The sequence below is a fragment of the Schistocerca gregaria genome, chromosome X, assembly GCF_023897955.1.
Source record: "Schistocerca gregaria isolate iqSchGreg1 chromosome X, iqSchGreg1.2, whole genome shotgun sequence".
Lineage (NCBI taxonomy): Eukaryota > Metazoa > Arthropoda > Insecta > Orthoptera > Acrididae > Schistocerca > Schistocerca gregaria.
The window spans coordinates 273,517,234-273,540,445 of record NC_064931.1 but is presented as its reverse complement, the minus strand read 5'-3'; the positions used below and the strand labels follow the sequence as shown (position 1 = coordinate 273,540,445).

At 38.6% G+C, this 23,212-nt stretch overlaps 1 protein-coding gene across 4 annotated transcripts in view; it reads right to left on the bottom strand.

Moving 5' to 3' along the window:
- LOC126297885 (GTPase-activating protein and VPS9 domain-containing protein 1) overlaps window positions 1-23,212 on the bottom strand; it is a 280,670-nt gene that overhangs the window by 153,374 nt on the left and 104,084 nt on the right. For all 4 annotated transcript variants that reach the window (XM_049989182.1, XM_049989183.1, XM_049989180.1 and 1 more), the window contains exon 12: window positions 2,266-2,418. In XM_049989182.1, the coding sequence (XP_049845139.1) occupies window positions 2,266-2,418 (153 nt within the window). The remainder of the gene's footprint in view (window positions 1-2,265; window positions 2,419-23,212) is intronic.

Genomic DNA, 23,212 nt, shown 5'->3' with positions numbered 1-23,212 from the left:
TCGAAATGTTAGTTGTAAAACAACACAGCTTCGACCCACATAGCCAACGAGTTATCACTGGTTAGGGAGGTAAAGGAACATTTGGTAATTTTTCTTTGCAGGTCGTGATGTGAGAAGGGGCCTTTAGAAACACTTTCTTTGTGGATGAAATCAATTTATTTACATTCACCAATATGGAACATACTTTTTCAGAGAGGCGATTTACTCCATGAGCAAAGCATGCTACATTAATCAAATTGGGATAAAATACTTGGAGGGCTTTTCCTGCTTTGATCATTTACGGAGCAGCATATGAAAGAAACAAAAACACCCTTTTATCTGCAAAAGATTCTGGAAATATTTTTCTAACACTCTCATTCCAAATCTGGCAAGCATAAAATGATTTACTTTTTCAAGTTCTTTGCAGGCAGCGAAATAGGAAGATGAAGGCTCTTCATTTAAAGCACTAACAATTAAATCTGCAATGTAACAGCCACAAGTGTCTGTAGTTTTGTCAACTGAAATTCAGATAATGCTATCCTTGAGATCATTGCATATTTCTTTGAGAACATCTACGTAAATTGTCAATATGTAATTTTTTCATAATGTTGATTCATCCTTTGAGGATAGGGTTTGTAAGTTTGTGAAGAGGAATATTGCTTGGAATGAATGCTTCACATAAATCTATGTGAAACTGACTCTTTTGGTTACCTTTGGACAAACCTGCTACTGCAACTTGCTGTTGTCAGAAGTTGTTGTGTTGTCATGGTACTTTCTTCTGCATTTTTGCGACATGAAGACTTGTCTAGACATGCTGGTCTATTTGAAACTTTATATATATATTAAAAACAAAGATTCCAAGACTTACCAAGCGGGAAAGCGCCGGCAGACAGGCACATGAACAAAACACACAAACACACACACAGAATTACGAGCTTTCGCAACTGGCAAGGAAAGAGGGAAGGAGAGGGAAAAATGAAAGGATGTGGGTTTTAAGGGAGAGGGTAAGGAGTCATTCCAATCCCGGGAGCGGAAAGACTTCCCTTAGGGGAAAAAAAGGACAGGTGTACACTCGCACACACACACCCACACACATATCCATCCGCACAGATATATATTCCAGGATGGTAACTATACACGAAACAACGTTCACTGTTTTGGGCGGTATGACACACAACACATTACATACTACATGTCGTAAACACATTAACTGTGTACAAGTAAATAGAAAGCTAAACTGAAGCAATGGACATGAGTACGGTATGACAGCGAAGGAGATTAACCAGGGGTGCAGGCACAGGAGCTTTGTCTACCTGTTCCTGTTTCTCTTCTGTAACGATTTCGCTAGGCAGAGGCCTCTTGGTTAGCGATTACATGCAGTTGTAGGTCACGGTCAATCTGTGAGATTATCAAAACTAGATCTAGCTAGGGACTGCCTGTCTAAATTTTTAAAATATTGTAAACTTACAGCAAAAATATGTGGCACCACTAATTTTTTTTGTTAAGATATGCAATAACCTGTGAAAAGGGAGTCAAATATGCAAATGCATATAATCCAGTCTCCACTGATAACACTCTTATCTCAAAACATGAGTAATTATTGAAACGCGAAACTAAACCACCACCTGTCTACATGAAGTGGAGAAAACAAGTGTGAATATCAAAAATCAAACAATAGGTTTTAGTTTGTACAATCATCAAATAAATCACAAATTCAGAAAACTTGACAAATATACCTATTCCGTAACGAATATCCAAGTCATATTCACATGAGCATTTTTTCAAATGTCTATAGAAGTTTTCTACAGGTGAATCATAGCAAACGAAAATCTGAAACAGCTGACTACTTTCCAGAGGCATAATCTGTTTGGCCTTGAAGTTGTATTGCCAATAATGTACCACAAAAGAACAGCTATGAACATTTATCACCTGAGCTCTGTGGATTCAAAGTATGTGTGTGCAAAAGTTTCACAGAATAAGCGCAGGTGTGGCACTGGTAAAACTGGCCATACATTTGCCATAATTCTCAACTGACCACAGCTTAGCAAATTTCTCAAGAACAGTTGGTAATAACACAAGTAAAAAATGTATGGAGAATAGTTTGCTTGCAGTATCTGTACTCTTGATATTTTGGCACAAACAGCTGTGAGTTCATACTGGCATTTTTCCAAAATACTCACCTTTCTCGATGCCTGGATATTGTCTCTTTCCATTTCCATTTATCAGTGAAACCCAAATTGTTATTTTAGCATCTACATATACTTTACTTTTTTAATGGTAACGTACCTGATATATTAGGTGTTCCTCGGCCAGACACATTTGCAGATACCATATCTGATAAGTTATCATTCTGATCTTCATTTTCCAACTCCAGTGATGAAGCAACACTATGATTGGAAGCAGCTTCTGACACGGCTTCAAGATTATCACTTGTGTTGCCTAGAATAGACAAATAAGGAAAAGTGAACCTGCTGCAGCAATTAACAACATAAAACATATGCCTTCTACACACTGTTTTTGTTTTACATAGCAATAAAATAACTTAATTTCCAAATGTACAGGGCATGGATTACTGATAGACTATACAAAATTGTAAAGTATTGATCTATAGTAATAATAAAACTTTAAAACTGATGTGTCTATCCGTTTGAACACACTAATCAGCAGAACTGCTTAATGAATTACTAAGGGGGTTTTCACGGATAACTTGAGCATAGCTTGGGGCAATGTGTAGGTTTATTTCATCAAAACCTGATTTGTCTAAACATCTTAATCACCAAAACCACCAAACAAAAATGTTGGGCTGGGTGGTCTAGTGGTAAAGCACGTGCCTGGGACCCAGGAGGTCATAGAAAGAATCTCATTTGGACCACGGATTTTTCAGTCTTCATTTTAACTTCAGATTCACCTCTCAACAAAGTGAGGAGTCACCAGAAATGACACATAGTTCAGATACGACTAACTGTAGGTATTCTTTCCACAGTTGGACATGCAAGTCACTGAAGTGGTGTCCTGATGTCCAATTGACACACATCAAATAATAATTATAATTATCATTACCACTAAATAAATTTTCTTGAAGTTTTCACAGGTAACTTGAGCATAGCTTGGAACAACATATTGGAACGAGAAAAAAATTAGCACATTTTAAAGTGTAATTTAAGTGCTGTGATCATATTGTTGCAAATACAGACTAATACTGAATTTACTTGGCCAGAATACATGGATTTACTGATTTCGCGTTGTGTATTAAAAACTTAACAACATTGCTTTGCTCTTTTCAATAGTTTCATTTATATTATTTGCTAGAAAAAGCAGATTTATTATGTTCCCTTTGTGAGTGGGCTGCCTATTTGTTAGGTGTACATTTTGATTCAGATTTTGTCTGCAAATAAAAATGCCTAAAAAACAATCAACTGCCTCTGCATAACCTGAACAGTTACAAGACAGGACTATGCAGTCTCAAGAATCCAATGAAGATCGTGAGGCAACACTTGTTACAGCTCGAGAACATCTGGCTTCACTCACTCTTTGGAAGCTTCTTACAAAAGCAAGGTGTGATGTAAATCTGATCGAGAGCATTACACATTATCTCGCTCCTCAGAACCCCCCCCCCCCACCCCCTTTGCTCACACAGGCTTGAAATTGCTTCTCTCTAATCATCACAGAAGCAGAATTTTTTATGGTAAGTGGGTCAGGGGAGCAACTTTTTATACCCAAATCCCACTGATTCCTAATGATTTACCATTTCCCTTAAATGCGTACAGCTCCCAATGAAATTATGTTACACCATTACCATAAATAAAGCACAATTGCAAACACTGTGTGTTGCAGGCGTGGCCCTTGGTGTCAGTTGCTTTTTGCAAGGCCAGCTCTATGTGGCTCTCTCCCATGTTGGTGAAGCAAGCAAGCAAGCTCTTTGATCATGTCCCCAATCATACTACTTCAAATGCTGCATACAAAGAAGCTTTAGTCAAAAATAAGTTCCACAGATATAAAATCTCGAACACCTAGGCAATACAAGGTTTCTCAGCTGGTATAATACAAAATACTGACCATTTCTTTTCCATAAGATAAGTTACTTTTATTATAAAAGCTGTTCTATGCAGATAATTTTACTTTGAATCTTTAACTAAATTCTTGGAGATGACTTAATGAAGTTGAGACCAGTCACCGCAAGAATTTACAACCTTTTGTTGGATTCATACAGCAGATAAAATTAAATAGTAAGTGTACTAATAATACCTGTTCATACTCTATTTTATAATTATATTGAAAGTCACTTTGTTATCAGTTTTCATGTCAGAAACAACAGTATTTTGTTCCTTTTAATGGAAGAGTTTATGTTCTTCAACTTTCACTTGCACCGACTTCTCGTAAATAGTTGTACATATTCACCACAGATTCCTGCAGGTACTTTGGCATCATATCTTTAAGGATTTAAAGGGATTTCACCGATAAAAAAAACCTGGACAAATGCTATTAGGACTCTTGCTCTAAACTTAATTACATGTAAAAGGCCATTCTAAAAAGTAATGCCTCTGAATTTTTACTGTGAAAACTTTTAAAGCTTTTTAAAAATAACAAACATAATTAACATTCCACATCCTTATTTTTCGTGTCTCCATAAATATTTCTCAATAGACATCCTGGAGACTAACATTTCTCTTAAAAGAGACCAATTTGTTGACACCATCACTGTAGAATGTTTGACTTTGTTGATAGACCCACAACTTCACCCCTTCTTTTCAGATGGGGCCAAGTTGGAGGATGATCGATGACAGCGAACCCAAGGTGTCAGATTGTTACAGATGTCACAGTGCTCGTGTGTGGTCTGGCATTGTTCCACGTGTGGATGAACACTTTGAATTCAAAACTTGATTACAGCACATTGTTTCTCATGCACCGAAATAGTCATGTTACACACTGCTATATACACTACAACTCAGGGCCCTCTAGTGGCAGAGCGCTGCAAATATGTAGAAATAAAGAATAAAGATGTATAATGTTAATAATGTTTTAAAGTTTTTAACATGACTGTCAATCAGTGACTGATGTATGATACAAAATTTTGAAAAACACAGCCCTCAGACACGAACACAATTAAGTTGTGACCTAGGTTTCGGTGTCACAAGGGACACCTTCTTTGGACAAAATTAAAACTAAATGTTACAGCATAACGTACCAAAAAATACGAAAGCTGTGGTAATACCTGACAGCATCAGATAGTCAGAATTAAAATGAAAGGCAACACAAAACTTTTGTGTTGACTGTAGCAGAGGACACATGCCAGTCCTTAGTGGCTTGCATCTCTGTTGCATTTCATTTTAATTCTGACTATCTGATGCTGTCAGGTATGACCACAGCTTTCGTATTTTTTGGTACGTTATGCTGTAACATTTAGTTTTAATTTTGCCCGAAGAAGGTGTCCCTTGTGACACTGAAACCTAGGTCACAACTTAATTGTGTTCACGACTGAGGGCTGTGTTTTTCAAAATTTTGTTAATAACGTTTGTTTTATTTTAAAAACTTTTAAGATGTTTCACTTAAAAAAATTCAGGGGCATTTCTTTTCAGCACACCTCCTTAGGTAGTTCATCTATACATTTTTATGAATGAGTTTGCACATATCAAAATATGTGACATAAATGGTTGTATCTTTTGATTGCATTGACTTGGAAGCTTAAATTTTTTACACCCCATGAGATCGTAGACCTTAGTATTTGACATAAATTTCATCCATTCCATCATTTCCACTGATACAGCAACCAATGTAAAATTTGGGATAAAAATACACTCTTAGTTGTAGCAGTTTTTATTTTCAAATTTCAATGACGTGCTTCGCATGTAGTGAGCATCTTCAGATTATCTAAAATGCAAAAAATTACAAAAGTAAGAACAAGGAAACATCCTGATCCCATCTTGTGCAAAAATATACTCTACATGAAAAGTTTTCATGATCTTACAGAAACTGATCACAGCAAACGCCATACGCCATCCATAAAAAATTACATGATGTTAATACATCAGCAAAATGCGATGGGGATATCAAAATGTTGAAAATCCCCAATGCCTGTCAAGTGGGTTCCTGAAAAGAACAGGAATGATTTCAGTTTATGAAACCTGAAAATTTTTTCACTGCCATTTTTCCGTCATTCCGGTTTGTTTCAGGAACCAACTTGACATGCTTTGGGCATTTTTAACTTTTCGATATTCCAATTACATTTCGCCAATGTATTCACATTGTATAATCATTTTCTGGACTGTCTGGGCCCTGACCAGTTTCTGTAAATTTGATGAAAACTATTCCCATAGAATAAATTTCCTTTACTTCACATCTATGGTCATAAATTTTTAAGTCCCCAGACTATCAGTTTCAATCAGTAATGAGCATCTTCAGATATGCAGAAAAATATGGGAAAAACACGAGTACAACTAACCGATTGTCTACAGCTTAAAATAATAAAATAGACCATGAGGAAAAGTATTACTGACATACATGTGTATTTGTGCACTTAAATATGATGAGGCACACCTATTTTATAAAAACATGACCTAATATACTGGAACCATGGTTGGCATTGTCAAATGCTAAACACAAAATCAGCACCAGAATCGTCAAACATATATAAAAAATAGTATACACAAGAGTCATCTTGACAGCAGCACTACTGTTCAAAACACACTACCGTACTGTAGCCACAAAATGTTTGTGCTGCAAGTTCGCCAGATGTCGTTACTGTAGGCGTACACATATTCTTCAATGATAGTTGTATGATGGAAAATTAAAAGGGGGGCACAATCAGTAAATTCTGTAGTCAGTTTATAAGATATAAAAGGCATTACAGTAATAAAAACCACTGAAATAAAACCTGACAAATGATAGATTGTTAAAAAGGAAAAAGTTAAGAGCCAGTACTTGACATATGCTCAAGTGGCGATATTTTAGATAATGAAATAAATAATAAACAGCTTTCTAATTACACTGAATAATATAAAAATTATAAAACAAATAGCTAAAGGAGATCAATGAATGAAAATAGACTGCTGCACATAATCAGCCCCCTCTGTTGGCGCTTACGCCACAACACTGCATAGGTGAGAAGTGGTTAGAGGAATGTGACCGCCAGAAGGCCCACTCCATATCCTGTGGCACGCCATTCCAAGAAAATAATGATAAAACCCTGTACCATGGCATGAGGGAGGTAATCTAGTTAATGAAGTATATTATATAAATAGAGAAGGAACCAGAAAACACTAGCGTACTGTGCACAATGAATGAAAACAAAGTAAACATGTAAAGCACTCTATACTAGGTGAAACTATCAGAAAGATATATAAAAACAGAGGTGCTCAGTGATTAAAGTACAGCATTGTCAAACAAAGCAAAGTAAGCATTGGGCATGAAATCGTTCTGCCAATTAAGCACTTTTCTTGGCTCTTGTTTCTTCGCTTTATAAATTTCAAGCTCTTCTAACAAGTTAAAAGCACAACCTTTTTCCACCCTGTGGAGAATATGCATACTATTCACAATGTTCCCTATAGAATGACAAGTTTCAGATACATGCTATCTCAAAGCAGTTTTGTTCCTTGTCTGTGAATGTTCTTCAAGTCTGACATTAAAAGAGCAGCTCATCTGACCGATATAATATTTGTCACAGTTACGACAATCAATCTTGTATACTCCAGAGCCATCAAATTTGTAATACGTTCTTTTCAGTTTGTTTTACTCGCAGTTTTAGGGTGTTGTTAACCGGAAAGCCAAATTTACATCATTTTCCTTAAACATTTTTGTACTTACAGGGACATTTTGCCATCAAATTTCATAGGAATGGTTTTCATTCTGTCTTTACTGATTCTATACTGATTCTATTTTGTGTGTGTGTGTGTGTGTGTGTGTGTGTGTGTGTGTGTGTGTGTGTGTGTGTGTGTCCGCTGTTTGTTATGTGCTTCTTTAGCCTACTGTATTGCCATAGAATATGTTTTTCCACAAGATGGGATCAGGAAGTTTCCTTACACTTATTTTTGTAATTTTTTCATAGTAGATAATCTGAAGATGCCTACCACAGACAAAATGTGAAATTGAAATTTTAAAATTAAACATCTGCGACCAAGATTGGATTTTTCTCTCACATAAATTTCAACTTGATATCTTTATCTACTGCTGAGGAAAAGGGGATGGACAACGAAGTTACCCTAATAGAATTCCATTTTTACAGATTGAGGTATGGAACTTTAAAAAAAAAAATCAATATTTACTGGTTTCATACAAAATAAAATTTTAGTGTTTGACTGCCTAACATATAAATAAGTTGCAGAGTTAGGTCAGAACTCTTTTCTAGTTATCTATAGCTATAGCAGCAGAAATAGTATCCTGTTGACATTCACTAAATAAGGGGGCCCCATTTTGAAACAAAATTAGGTTACTGTGACTACCTCACACACATAAAGTATAAGAAACATAATACTTAAGTGTAAGAAGGTAAAGCATTAAATTCACTGTACCTGAAATAAAATAAAGACCAATAACATCTATGGATAGTGTCACATTGCATCATGACCTAAAAAAGTAAAGCTGACATCTACCTGAAGGTTGGATTTATTACCACAATGCGGTACTAGGCAAGGTCCTGTTGAAGGTGGGATTCCGTTGCCTTATTCCTATCTTTCAGCTGACATATCCAACCAGTTGTAGGGGACTTGCAATTTAAGTTGGACTCTGAACCACAGTGCAACTCGACATTTTTCATATTAACAAAAATAAACATTGCCAGAGGCGAAAGAAGCGATGAGCGACAGACAAAAATCCTAAAACTGGCAGTGGATTGAATTTGAGTCCTTTTAATCTGTAGTCTGACTGTTAACCACTGAGCCACCAAACCACACAAATATGGAACAATATCTCTTGCTCAACCTTCAGTAACACCCCTGTCCAAAATCCAACTATTTTGTCAGTTGGGTCATTCCATGTCAATTCAAGCAATTTGAAAAAATGTTCCAGCTGACAGTCCCAGATTTGGCTGAAATTTAGCATACCAATCCTACCAAGTGCGGAACACTCATGTACAAAATTTTAAGTTACCCTGCCCATTAGTTTCATAATTATGGCTTGTGAAAGAAGGTGGCGTGACCCGGAAATTGCAAACTGTATCTGGCAATATATCTTCAGACCCAACTTCAGGTCTTAATAACTTTGGAACTATTTGCCACAGTCCAGTGAAATTTTTACTACCCAGTAACGTCCACTTAGAGAACACACACTATGAATCGAAACACCAGCAACATATTTCTGAGGGAAAATAAAAAATTCCAAAATGTGATTAAAAAAACGTAATACGTTAAAAGATACATATTGTAGGTGCCCTCTATGCCAAATATAATTCACTCAAAAAGGGTACTTTTTTTTGTTGTTGTAAGCTTAATGTGGCCTAAGCACACACAGAACTCATCATGCCCATATCAGTCACAAAAACTGAGTTACATGCACACGAAAATACAAAAATTTGAAAAATTACCTGAAAAAAACATGGATTTTCAAAGTGTGGTAGCAGAAAAGGGACAAGTCATATCCAAGCCAAATTTCAAACACTGCATAAGTAAACCATAATATACTATGTGGCAAAATTTCAACTTGTTATTGCAATGGATTTGCGTACAATAAAAGTTGACAGAGATGTATTTGGTTATGTTTCTTTTAACATGATTTAGCAAGTAATAGTGATGATGCAGACAGCTTGTTTCAGATAAAGCTGGGGCAATTGTTGGGAACCATTAGGCAACAGAAAGTTAAACAATGGTAGTTTTTAGGGACAGAATGAGTCATTGTTAGGCAGGAACAACAAAGGAAACAAGCAACAATTACAGGTTATTCATTTTTTTAAGATTCTAGTTCAGACTGGTCAGTACTGTTGTGGAAAGTCAGTATGGAGACAGAAGAGTGTACTAATGGCGCTTTTGTTCAAACAAGTTGCAGTATTGGTAGAGCACAAGCATCTGAAAGTCGAACAAAATGTGACATTCACTTTGTACTGTATGATGTGGATGAATCGGACCAAAATTTGTTGCTATCGAGATCCGGGATATACCCAGTGGGCACAAGAAGTACAGTTCCAGGAAACTTTGGTATCTGTTATCATCATATGAAAGTGTTTCTGCATAAGTATTCTTTCCTACAAAGAAGTTTTTTTTTTATCCATTTCGGATTCATAAGAAGACAGTGAAGTGTAGAGTATCAGCCACCTACAACCACAGCGGATGAGCAATTAAATACTTCAGTGACTGTTCTTGGCTTGTCTCCCATGAAGAGACACAAAGCTGCAAAAAGAGACAGGCCCAGATATGGTAGAAGAAAACTACAAGAAGCTCAAATGGAATTAATACACAAAATAGCTGACACACTAATGGTGAAAGAGGAGGAACTATCTGCTCCAAATGAACAGAAATCATGCCAGAAATGCTCTGATTTGGACAAAATTGTGAATGATTTGAAAGAAAAATGTGGCATATCCACATGCCAGAAAATCTAGCTATTCTTACCCTTGCACCTTCCAGCTGGTCTATTGACTACCGTATTTACTCGAATCTAAGCCGCACCTGAAAAATGTGTCTCGAAATCAAGGGGGAAAAAAATTCCCGAATCTAACCTGCACCTAAAATTTGAGACTCGAAATTCAAGGGAAGAGAAAAGTTTTAGGCCGCACCTCCAAATTGAAACAAAGTTGGTCCATTGTAATATGAGACACAGTTTAGGTCGAATGAATGACGATACAGCTACAGTAGTTTGGTTCGAGTAGGAAGCTTAGCAGTTAAACTTTACCAGGTAGCCATTGCTATGCGTCAGGTGCTCCATCCATATTTATAACGGTACCCTTCCTTTTTCATGTGCTTTGTCTGGTTTGAATTGATTGCTTATTTTTCTTTGATCCAATAAGTGCTGTTCTCTTTGTTATAGGTGTTTACGTCACTTTAAGCTGAAAATGCATTACTGTACTGTGTCATGCATTGTTTGTCGCATTCTAATAATGTGTGTTTACGACCTGTCGTCGCTCGCGGCATGGCTTGCTTTTGTGCACGTTACCGCCGCTTACAATTAAAAAACAAAAGAGAGGAATCGTCTCATTAGCAAAACAATGGCAAGAGACTGCTATTTGTTGTTCCTTACACAGCTGCTTTCTTCTATAATGATCAACAAGAACCAAATAATAGACTTGATATAAACATGACATGATATATATATATATATATATATATATATATATATATATATATATATATATATTCTTCCGTGTTTTCTGGTGTCTCACTCTGGTTTCGTAGTTTATTAGGCAGACAGGGTTTAAATGAGATAGCGGCAAACACGAAACAATACATGGCAAAATATTTATATTCGTATTATTCTTATGGTGAAGAGAACACTGCATGTGATTCACAATACATAAAAGTTCTTATTAGCAACCATCTCTTCTCACAGGTAGGAAAAAATTCAGAACTTAGAGTTGGTCATATTGACAAACATCCCAAACAGTCTTGCCAGTCAGATTTTCGTAGTACATTGAAATTCTGCTGCATTCGAAGATGAACAATATGGAATTTGTATTTACTTTGTTGGATAATGTATGAAAATGCAGTGGTCGCAACTTGGGGTGTAGAAAAAAGCTCATCTTCCACCTTTATTTATACTGTCGCAGAGGTTTTGGCGCCAGTATTTATCTTTGTGCCTGCAAAGCATGCCTGTGTAGCGCTACATATATTCGACGGCAGTAGTTAGTTGTGGCGGCACCTACCAACATTTTTCAGAACTTCCGCTTACTTTGTACTCGATTCAAAGCTGCAGGCGGTTTTTTGGATTACAAAAACCGGAAAAAAAGTGTGGCTTAGATTCGAGTAAATACGGTACACTGCAAAGGAATTCAGTGTTTCTACATATATGGTAAAGCAAGCTAGGAAAATAAAAGCAACCCAAGGAGTGCTTCCACAAACAAAATGAAATTATAGTAATACTAGACTTTCCTGAAAATTATGCATTTATAGTTCAAGATGCCATCCAACGATATCATTGGGACAACAGTCAAGCAACTCTCCAGCCATTTGCGATTTATTATAGAGGTGAATCAGGTGATGCGTCTGTCGATGAACCTGTACGTTTTTAGTGAATGTTTAATTCATGATGCCATTGCAGTTCATGCCCACATTCGCACTGTCATGGCATATGTGAAAAACAAGCTGCCTCACATACATTTTGTGAAATACTTCAGTGATGGGGCAGCTAGTCAGTACAAAAACTGTAAAAAAAATCTCAAAATTTATGCATGCATTACCAGGATTCTCAGATTCACGCAGAATGGAATTTTTTTTTGCAACAAGTCATAGTAAAAATGTATGTGATGGAATTGGTGCTACCATTAAGCACATGGTATCATGAGCTAGTCTGCAGCACCCTACAGGAGGTCACATTCTAACACCTCTCCAATTATTTCCCTGGGTACAGAAAAATATCTCTGGCATACATGTTTCGAAAGATGAGGTGAAATCAGTAGAAGAGTTGCTAAAAAGCAGACTAGAACATGTTAAAACTGTTGCAGGCACTAGGAGCCATCATCACTTCTCTCCAGTGGACTCTGAAAATGTGCAGATGAGCAGACTGTCCTGTTATAACTACAGGTTCATGCACAACATGTGTCTTCACAGTGTGTCTGACTCAAGATTCAGAAGCAAAAGCAGCAACATACAACCAGGGTGCTATGATATTGCTGTTTATGACGACAAATGGTACTTAGGATGTGTTGCAGAATGTTGTGAAGCAGAACGTGATGCATTTGTGAACTTCATGGCACCAGCAGGACCAGCAAGATCATTTCATTGGCCATGTTTGGCAGACAGGTGTTGGATTCCTTTTGAACATATTCTTATGACAGTTCCAGTTCCTACCGCAGTGTCAGGAAGACAGTACAATTTGCCTCTCAATGTACAGAGTACAGTAGCTGAAGTGTGGGAGAACTTCTGTTCAAAGCACTATCTACTGGTTTTTAGCAGTTAAGGTGCAGTAAACATTAATGATAGGTTGTGTTAATCTGTCTATATGTTGTTGCTTAGTGATTAAACAGTTGTGAGAGAGGATAAGAGGAGGCAGAACAGTTTACGATATGTTTTTACAAAATTGTGTTGTGGAACAACGGCCACATCACCAAATACATCTGTCAACATCCACTGCACACAAATGTCTTCCAATAACATGCTGAAATTTTGAGATATATATCATTGTGGTCTACTTATGCAGTGTGTGAAATTTGGCTTGGATACCACTTGTCCCTTTTGTGCTACCACACTTCGAAAATCCATGTTTTTCAGGTAATTTTTCAAATTTTTGTATTTTCGTGTGCATGTAACTCAGTTTTTGTGGCTGATATGGGCATGATGAGTTCTGTGTGTGTTTAGGCCACATTAAGCTTAGCACAAAACATTTATACCCTTTCTGTGTGAATTATATTTGGCATAGAGGGCACCTACAATATGTACCTTTTAACGTATTACATTTTTTTAATCACATTTTGGGATTTTTTTTATTTCCCATCAGAAATATGTTGTTGGTGTTTTGATTCATGGAGTGTGTTCTCTAAATGGATGTTACTGGGTTGTAAAAATTTCAAAAATTTCACTGGACTGTGGGGAATAGTTCCAAAGTTATTAAGACCTGAAGTTGGGTCTGAAGATATATTGCCAGATGCAGGTTGCAATTTCCGGGTCACGTCACCTTCTTTCACAAGTCATAATTCTGGAACTAATTGGCAGGGGAAACTAATACTTTGTACACGAGTGTTCCACACATGGTAGTATTAGTGTATTGAATTTCAGTCAAATCTGAGACTATGAGCTGGAGCCCCTGGTTGAACTGACGTGGAATGACCCAGTTAACAAATAGCCAGATGTGAAGTATAGTTTTGTCTTCTCTTGATGATGATGATGATGATGATGATGATGATGATTGATTGATTGATTGATTGATTGATTATGTTGAAAAGATGTACTGAGCAAGCTGTATATGAGAAATGGTGGAGTTGAGAATTTAAATACTACAGGAGTTATTTAATTTAATTCACGGAAAGAGAAAATATAAAATTTCAACAAACAAAGCATGAAATGGGGAATAAAGATGACTAAAAAATAAGAGTAACAGGTATACTCAGCAGACATTCCCTTAGAATTATTGAAATCCTTAAGAGAACCACCATGAGGAACTATTTCATCTCATATGGAAGGTATATAGGACAGGTGAAACACTGTCTTACTACAAGAAGAATGTAGCAATGCCAGTTCCAAAGAAACCAGATTCTGACAACTGAATATTACTGAACCATAAGCTAACTCAAATAATTTGCAGAATAAATGGAAGTACTGGTAGACGCTGTCTGTAGGGAGGTCTGTTTGGATTCTGGAAAAAAAATGAATAAACATTTGAGGCAATACTGACCCTATGACTTACCTTAGAAGACACAAAAAAAAACCTACAATTACAGCTTTTGTAGAGTTAAGAAAGCTTTTAACAATATTGACTGGAAAATACTCTCCAAAATTCTGAAGATAGCAGGTATAAGAAACAGGTAGCAAAAGATTATCCTCAAGTTATACAGAGGCCAGACTAGGGTTATAAGAGTGAAAGGAGATGAAAGGAAAACATTAGTTGAGAAGCGAGCCTATCCCCGATGTTATTCAATCTGTACATTGAGCAAGCAGGAGTGAAACAAGGGCAATAGAGTGCAGTCAAATTAAATCAGGCAATGTAGAGGTAAATAAATAGGACATGAGATATTAAAATTAGTAGGTAAGTTTTGCTATTTGGGCAGTGCAATAATGAACAATGACAATAGCAAGAAAATCATTTCTGAACAAAGAAATATTTTAATAAATATAAATTAAGTATTAGGGAGTCTTTTCTGAGAGCATTTGTATAGAGTGTAGCCTTGTATAGAAGTGAATCATGGATGATAAACATTTCAGCCTAGAACAGAAGTTTCTGAAATATTATGCAACCAAAGAATGCTGGAGATGAGAGGGGTAAAATGGAAACCAATGAGAGGTACTGAATTGAACTGGGGAGAAAACAAACACAATGGATTAACAGAAGAGATCCAGTGATAAGACATCCTCAAGCATCAAGGAATCATCAGTTTGATAATGAAGGGAAGAGCGTGTGTGTGTGTGTGTGTGTGTGTGTGTGTGTGTGTGTGTGTGTGTGTGTGTGTTGGGGGGGGGGGGGGGGGGCTGTAGAGAGAGAACAAGATTTGATTACAGTAAGGAGGATAAAAATGAATAAAAGTTGCAGCAGTTGCGCAGAAATTATGAAGCTTGCAAAGGACAGAACAGTGTAGAGACCTGCATTAGACCAATCTTCAGACTGAAGACCACAACATCAACACTGCTCTTTCCACAAATGAAAATTCGACTTCTTTGCAAATGAATGGATTGTGTCAGTAATTCAAGTGAACACTTTCTCAATCATTGTTCCGTTCTTGATTGTGGAGGACATCCGTGCTTTCCATCTCTGTTCATGAATGTAAACCCATTAGTTTGGAATTCAGTGTATTATTTTCTGTCAATGACGACAGAGGACCTTTCACTTTTTGATACCACTTCTACATTTAATGTCACATTTTGTACAAGGATGTCATCTTACAGCTCTCATCCAAGACTAGACAATGAGCTATTAATAATAATGTATAAAGCCTGTCTTTTAAAGGACAAAGGAATTTTTAATGATGATAACAAATAGTGAACTAAAGCAGTTATAATAAATTTTAATAGTGTTAATTCTCTCTCTTTTCCTTAGTTCCTAGCTCACAGAACATGGAAGAAAGGTAGTAACACTGCATCTAGCAACTGCTTGGGCAGTGCTATATTCCTTGTTGTATAGATGTAAATAAGTCAAATATGCATACAGGCAGCACCTGTTGAGTGTGGGTGCAAGGGAAATAGTTGCAGTTGCATCGGTGATGGTCTATAGGCTCCAGGCTGCTGTCCTGAACTGCAGTGACATTGAGAGGCACCTACGGAATCTCTGGTGCCTACAGTGACACCTTGGATCTCGGATATCACAGTACCTTCCCATAAACTCAACATGGTCAGCCTACCTGAGTATGAATGGCTAACAGTGGCAGGGTCACAAATATCTTAATGGAAAGCAAAAAGTGATAACTGACTAAAACGCTGCCCCCTTATGCATAACAAATGGGATCAAATTTTCGTCCAATGCTGAATGTACACCTAAGCCAGCATGGGGTGCCTCGTCTTGTTAGGACTGGAACTCATCATCCTGATAGGTCCAAACAAGTTCAAAAGGTGGATTTACAGTTCATTAGGAGCGCCAGCATTACGTAGCTGCAGCCCCTTGGTGTTTCCCCAAGTATTGAGAAGGAAGGACAGTGTCTGCTCTATATTCTGAACAGGTGATCTTGTTCAATATGTTGAGGAAACTTTGCCTGTTGCCATGGGATGCACTGAGTACATCCAGCTGAAAACTGCAACGCCCACTGGCACCAATTATGCCTACTGCTTGGGTTCTCAAGCTGTCATCAATCCCTACAGGTTGCTATCACGGACCTGTGATTTGGAACCGAGTGGAAGGCCTAAATCGGATTGAGAATTGTAGGATCCTTCTTAGCACGTCAGGAGTGCATTACATATAAGCACGTCAGGAGTGCATTACATATAGGAAAGAGCTACTAATTTACTAGAGTATATGATGCAAATGTGGGTTTTGTACTGCTATCACTATATTTTGGGCAGTACTAAATTAAAAGCAGCTCCAATGCTGCTGTGTGTGAGGCAAGGAGGCAGGCAGGCACAGTGCTGATTTGTAAGATCACAAGCTAGGCTGTTTGTACACTGCAAGGTGGTTAGGCACTATTTCTACATCATGGAGAGACAGGGGTGTTGATTTGAACATGGTTGGAAGTAACATACCGGCACAACAAGTATGCTATTAACCTCTACAAATTTGTTCTGATTCTAGTACATTTATGCTCAGTATGGCAGCAACCTCCATTACATATGGTCGATGCAAGTCGACGTCATGTTATGGGCCAGCTGGCAGCTGATGCTGGTCTGAACAGCCAGATCCACCAGACCAGCTCATGATTCTAAGTCTGCACTTGTGGTCATGCAAAAGATGAGCCCCAGGCTCCACAGCAGCAACAAACTTCTGTCCTGGAGGGCAGCAGTTTGCAGCCAGGGCGTTACTGCCACTATCAGTACCAGGGCAATCTTCTAGCCCAGCAGCAGCAGACGCTTTTAAGAATCAAGCAGATGTACATGTCATGCGGACTGCTCACTCAGGGATGATGATGATGATGATGATGATGATGATGATGAGTCCCATACTCCTTTACAGAGCGTAGGGGAGCGACCCGCGCCTCTGGGATACACAATACTAACTCAGGTATATGCTTCCGAGTGGGGTAAATACTGTGAGCAAAACTGGATGCCGATGTCAAAAGGCCAGCCTGCCACCATGACCTTCCGACAGCACTGGCACCAATGCTTGACCACGCACCTGCAAAGGGCATATCAAGGGGCATTGTAGCACTTTGACATTGTAACTCAAGATGAAATCAAATATGTAGTATCTTGCAGTAGAGTTTTCCCAGCCACCCCTGGCCAGCACCACAATTTCCACAATCTGCCACTCCATCATCTCTACACCATAGTGGCAACCCCATTCAATCCATGTTGTTACAGAATTGTGTCAGGATTACTTGTGGACCTTGTCTGATGACTACTGCCAGCAGAATCTACCTCCACACAGCACTGCTTCACAATCACGACCTGCAGTTTCATCAAACAGTGGGGTGAATGAGAAAACTATTGGTGTTTGTGATTTTTTCCATTTTATGTGTAGAGAGCACGGAGTTTAAGCAAGTGATGCATATGGATTTGAGGCTTATGTTTGTACAGACAGGGGAACCGGCTGGTAGTTTTCAATTCCATGGCAATACTAAGGAGTATTGAGATTCTTGAAGTTTTCCCGATGTACTGAATACTGTATGAGGTTTCTCAAGACTGCAGCCGGACTATGTTGACTCCTTGCCACAATATTTTGGCTGGCAACTGTCTGGCCGTCTTCAGGTGAGTGTCCACCACTGGAGACTGCTAGTTAACAGTGTCGGCTTTATAGCAAAACTTTGCGCGGAAATGCATGCACATTGGCGACTGTCACAGGAGCATCCTCTATCTAAATCTGCGGCCTCTGCATATACTATTCCACCCGTGGTGCATAGGCACCTGCGCAAAGGTGAAACTACATGTTCATCCTCTGACAAACGTGTGCTCATATCACTAAAAACAAATGTCAGATGTGTAATTGTGAATAAAATGTTTTCTCTTAGAAGATATTAAAGAGACCACCAGGTCCCAAGCATTGTCCAGCTGAATGCCACCATCCCAATTAATAGAACTTTGTGCTAGACATATTTCCACAGATCTTTTAATTACTGAATCCCAAAAGTACTTAGCTGGGGCCAAGACTTTTGTGGCAGAATAATCCATAGAGTGTCATGTGGTAAAACAACGCTCAGCTACGGCCGACTCACTGGACGAGAAGGCAGATGTGGTGGTCATGTTCAACGCATCTTTCATGTACTCTGCATATTGTCCGACCTATGTAAGCTTTGCCTTACTGGCCAGGAAATTTGTACATTCCGGAAATTTCAATGCACCTAATATGAATGCAGAGGAGGAATGTAGTATAGTGTGAATAGTGAAGGGTAAAAAGCACATGTTTTTATCAGACTCAGGGGTGTATGTGTCAGTGGCAAGTATGGACCTCATGGAGTTGGAGATAGTACAATGGAATCTTGGGCTTTAGCAATGGTAGATTTTCAGGGGAGATGCAGTGTTTTAAGCAATGTGTAGAAGTGGTGAAATGGGAAAGAGATAGTTATTGCATGATCATAGGACTAGACTTTCGGATAATGTAGCATGCCACAACTGACCTTAGGTGGCATATAGTAGAACTTACACATGGGATAACATTCCAGCTAGGTGAGACAGTCACCAGTGAAGTACGGATGCAAGGTGCATCAGTTTCAAGGGACAAACGACTTGAACTGCAGTCAACAACAATTAGAATTATTTTGCATGTTATTGTGCCACAAGATACCGGGAAGTTGATCTGTGTAAATATGGGACCGGAATGGCCTGTTAATGCAATGTGATTGGTAGAACCACTGGCAGGAAATGATGTATTAGACACATCATATTGTTTTGTAAGGAGAAGCACAGCACACGTACAGGAGGAAATGGATGGGAAAGTAGTGCCTGTGAATTTACATAATTTTGGTGCTCATGGGAGTACAGCTCACCAAAGGAATATTGTTAACCAGATGACGTGGGTAGGGACTCAGTGTTCATCAGGATAGTGTGCAAACTGCCAATAAAACTGTATTGCATAGGGAGCTGGAACATCTTAGAGGTACGATCAGATTAAAAATGGAGAAATTATTGTTTGAATTTGAGGATTTTTTTCCCCTTAAGAGCCTTTACTAGCAACACCCGTAACACAGCATCATATCCCTACAGGGCTAGGGTTGCTAATATATTTTAGACCTTCCTGTGTACCACAGTGTTTGCAATTAATATTAGAAGAATTTATTGATCAACAGCTAGTGGCTGGGGTAACAGACAGAAACACTAGTACATGAAGTGCAGCTGTGGGACCAAATATATAGATTCTGTTGTGACTATAGACATCTTAACAGCAAAACCATAACTGATGCATATCCAGTCTTGAACATCACTGAAATTATTAACCTTACATCTAAGGAGGCTTCATTAGATAGAAGGATACCCAAAGACTGTCCAAAAACAGCATTTTTGGTGGATGGCATTGGGTTAAAAAAGGCTCTAGCAACATTTCAACATTTGCTGCATGGAGTACTGAGGGGACTGAAACCTTGTAGATGATGTAACTGTTTTTGTGAATGATATGGCAGCACATATGCAACATTTGCAAAGGGTTTTTAGAAGATTAAAAGCAGCAAATTTAACATTAGGCATGGAAAAATGCCATTTTGCACTCGAAGAAGTTATGTATTTAGGGCATGTATATTAGCACTGAAGGAGTCAAGACAAATCCAAGGTTGATACAAGTAGTATGGCAATTTTCAATTTCTCATAATAACTAAAAGTTAAATTTTTTAAGGTTTGGGATTTATTATAGAAAATTCATACAAGGATTTGCAGATATAATGGAAACACTTAACTGTTAATAAAAGGGGGGCAAAGTTGGAATGGACAAAAAAATGCCAAAGCGTATTTGAAGAGTTAGAGAAAGTATTGACATCAAGCCCAGCTTTAATTTTTCTGGCCTGTGAGTAAAGGTTTTTGTCAGCCAACACTAATCAAGATACAGGGTGTGTTCTCGGTCCATCGGTAAACAAAGAGGAGCTTCTGGTAGCATATGCCTCTGGCAATTGAAAAGAGTAGAGGGGGAAAAGGGGGGGGAGGTTAAGGACTTTTCTAGTACGCTGACTGGATGGGCATTGAGGCTAGCCATAAACAAGCCTGGTGATACAGACACTGAGTCATGACCTTGCGCAATGGTAAGCAACACATTGGACTGATGCAGAATGTAATCAGTATGCATGGGTAGTAGCGCCAGTGAAACTGAAACAGGAAGTGTTGAAAGAAGCACATGACCTCACATTGTCACGACATGGGTGTTGTAGAACAATGAATAGGCATGCAGTGGAACTCTAATGGTGGAAATCTAGGAAAGAAGATGTGGATCGATACGCAAGGGCTTGTGTGCAATGCACATAATGGGCAGATATGAGCCATAAGTTAATATCTTTGTAGAGGTTACCAGAAACAATGAAACCTTTTAAAATGATTGGGCTGAACATCCTCGGGCAGTTCAACAGGACTCCAGCTGTGAATCGATTTGTACTATTAATGATCATTTTCTATATATATGGAAATGATGCAGTACCCACCTTACAGGCCCAATGGTAGCACAAACATTGGTCAACAGCTGGGTTCTCAAATTTAGAGTGTCAGAAACTATTATCACTGATTAGGATACAAAATTTACATCAGATTTGTTAAAACTGCAATTTGCTAAAGGTTAGAAAGTTAAGGGCAATCCACTGCACCCTCAGATTAATGGCAGGACAGAGAGAATACATTACACAATTGGAAGGATGTTGAGTCTTAATGTGAATACACACCATAATGATTGGGAAGTGTGTTTATCCTTCACTGCAAGTGGATGCAATTCAAAAGCCCATTCTGCTACAAGACTATTACCATATGAGGTACTTTACAGATGGAGCACACCATCAGTGATTGACAAAATAGGGCCGAGAGGTGGCAAGCATGAGGAGTTCAAGGATTTTGCTAAAACAGTGAGGGAAATTTGGCAGTGTGTCTATGGAGCAAACATCAGAGCTGTGAAATACGGTGAGTGACTGGAAAATGGTGTGGTCACATTGCCACAGATTAAATTTGGGAAACATAATTGAACCTATATGTTCCCCAATGCAAGCCCAAGAAATTTGTAACTTGTTATCTGGGGCCACATCAGGAAGTGGAAACAACATCATCAATAAATGTCAAGCTTCAATTACAAACTCGTCTGAAGTTGTTTCGAGGTGCTCCAGACTCAATGACGGAAGTGTTGTCAACATTGGGGATCAAGCTGTGGGTAATAGGATGAAGAGGAAATGCAGAAACCTTGCACAACATGTACAGGAGATTCCATATGGATTAAGACCAAGGAAGTAGGACAGAGTAATTTATGGTTGTGTTAGAACATGCATGTTATTTAGAAGTGTAAGTATTAGTATATCAATTGCGGATGAGGACGGAAGGAAGGAGTTCAGCTCATGTTATATGTAGTGTTATACTTTATGTTCACTTACATGTAAGCTAAGTATTTTAGTGAGAAATTACAAGAGGTACAAGAAGATAGATATCGTAGTATGAGAGTTGTATTGCAGTAAATAACTGATTATCATTTGAAAGGCAAGGAACCTTGAGTGGTGTTGAAACAAGCCTTGTTGCTTATAACATGAGCTGCCATATGGGACAGATGAAGGGATATTCACAAAAATCGAGGTTTAATGTTTTGGAGGGGTTAATGTTTAAGAGGTACTCAAACAAGAATAGAGGTTTTTGTTACATGAGGACAGATGGACAAGCTAGTGGGATGAGAATCGTAGAGAGAATGGGCCCCATCTTCTGAGCTTTGTTGCTTAATGTAAGAGGAAAATTGTAAATAATCTTTGTTGTAAATTCGTATGTAAAGTCTTCTGTTGTAGACAGGTCACGGGTTCGGATCCAGGGTTTGGGTATTCCCAAGGAGGGGAGTTGTGTAACGCCGTCACTAAATTTCAGGCTTTATTGAATTAAAAGCAGCTCCAATGCAGCTGTGTGCACAGAACAGAGGCAAGCACACAGGCATTGCTGGCATGTGGAATATTTCCACTCCACAGAGGCACATGGGTATTGATTTGAACGCGCTTGAAAGTGCTATATCAATGTGACAAGTCTTCCATTAAACACTATAAATATCCTCTGATTCTAGCACAGTTACGCAGTGTCTGGCAGTACCCTGCGCAACATTGGATCCACGCAAAGTCTCCATCGAACTATGGGCTAGCCAGCACATGACGACAGTCTGGGCAGACAGTTCCACCATACCCAGTCACAGTTCCAAGACAGCAGCTGAAGACTTAGACTGACACAAAGGATGAACTGAGCTCCCAGGCTGTACAGAACTTCTGCTTTGGAGGGCAGCAGTTCGCAGCCAGGGTGGTACTGCCCCTGTCCTTTTATAGCGACCCAGTAACAGTGGATGCCAATAAGAATTCTGTGGACCTATGAGTTGCTGGCACTGCTGGCTCAGGGCCACATAGTGCTAACTCGGGCATGTGCTGCTGAATGGGGTAAAAAGTATCAGCAAAGCAAGATGCAGACATCAAACGGCCACGATCTTCTAACACCATTGGCACTGTCAGTGGACCACGCACCTGCAAGGGACTTCTCCAGGGGCGTCTCAGTACTCTGACATTATAACTCGAGATGAAATGAAATACGTTGCATCTTGCACCAGAGTTTTCGCAGCCAGGGTGGTACTGCCCCTGTCCTTTTATAGCGACCCAGTAACAGTGGATGCCAATAAGAATTCTGTGGACCTATGAGTTGCTAGCACTGCTGGCTCAGGGCCACATAGTGCTAACTCG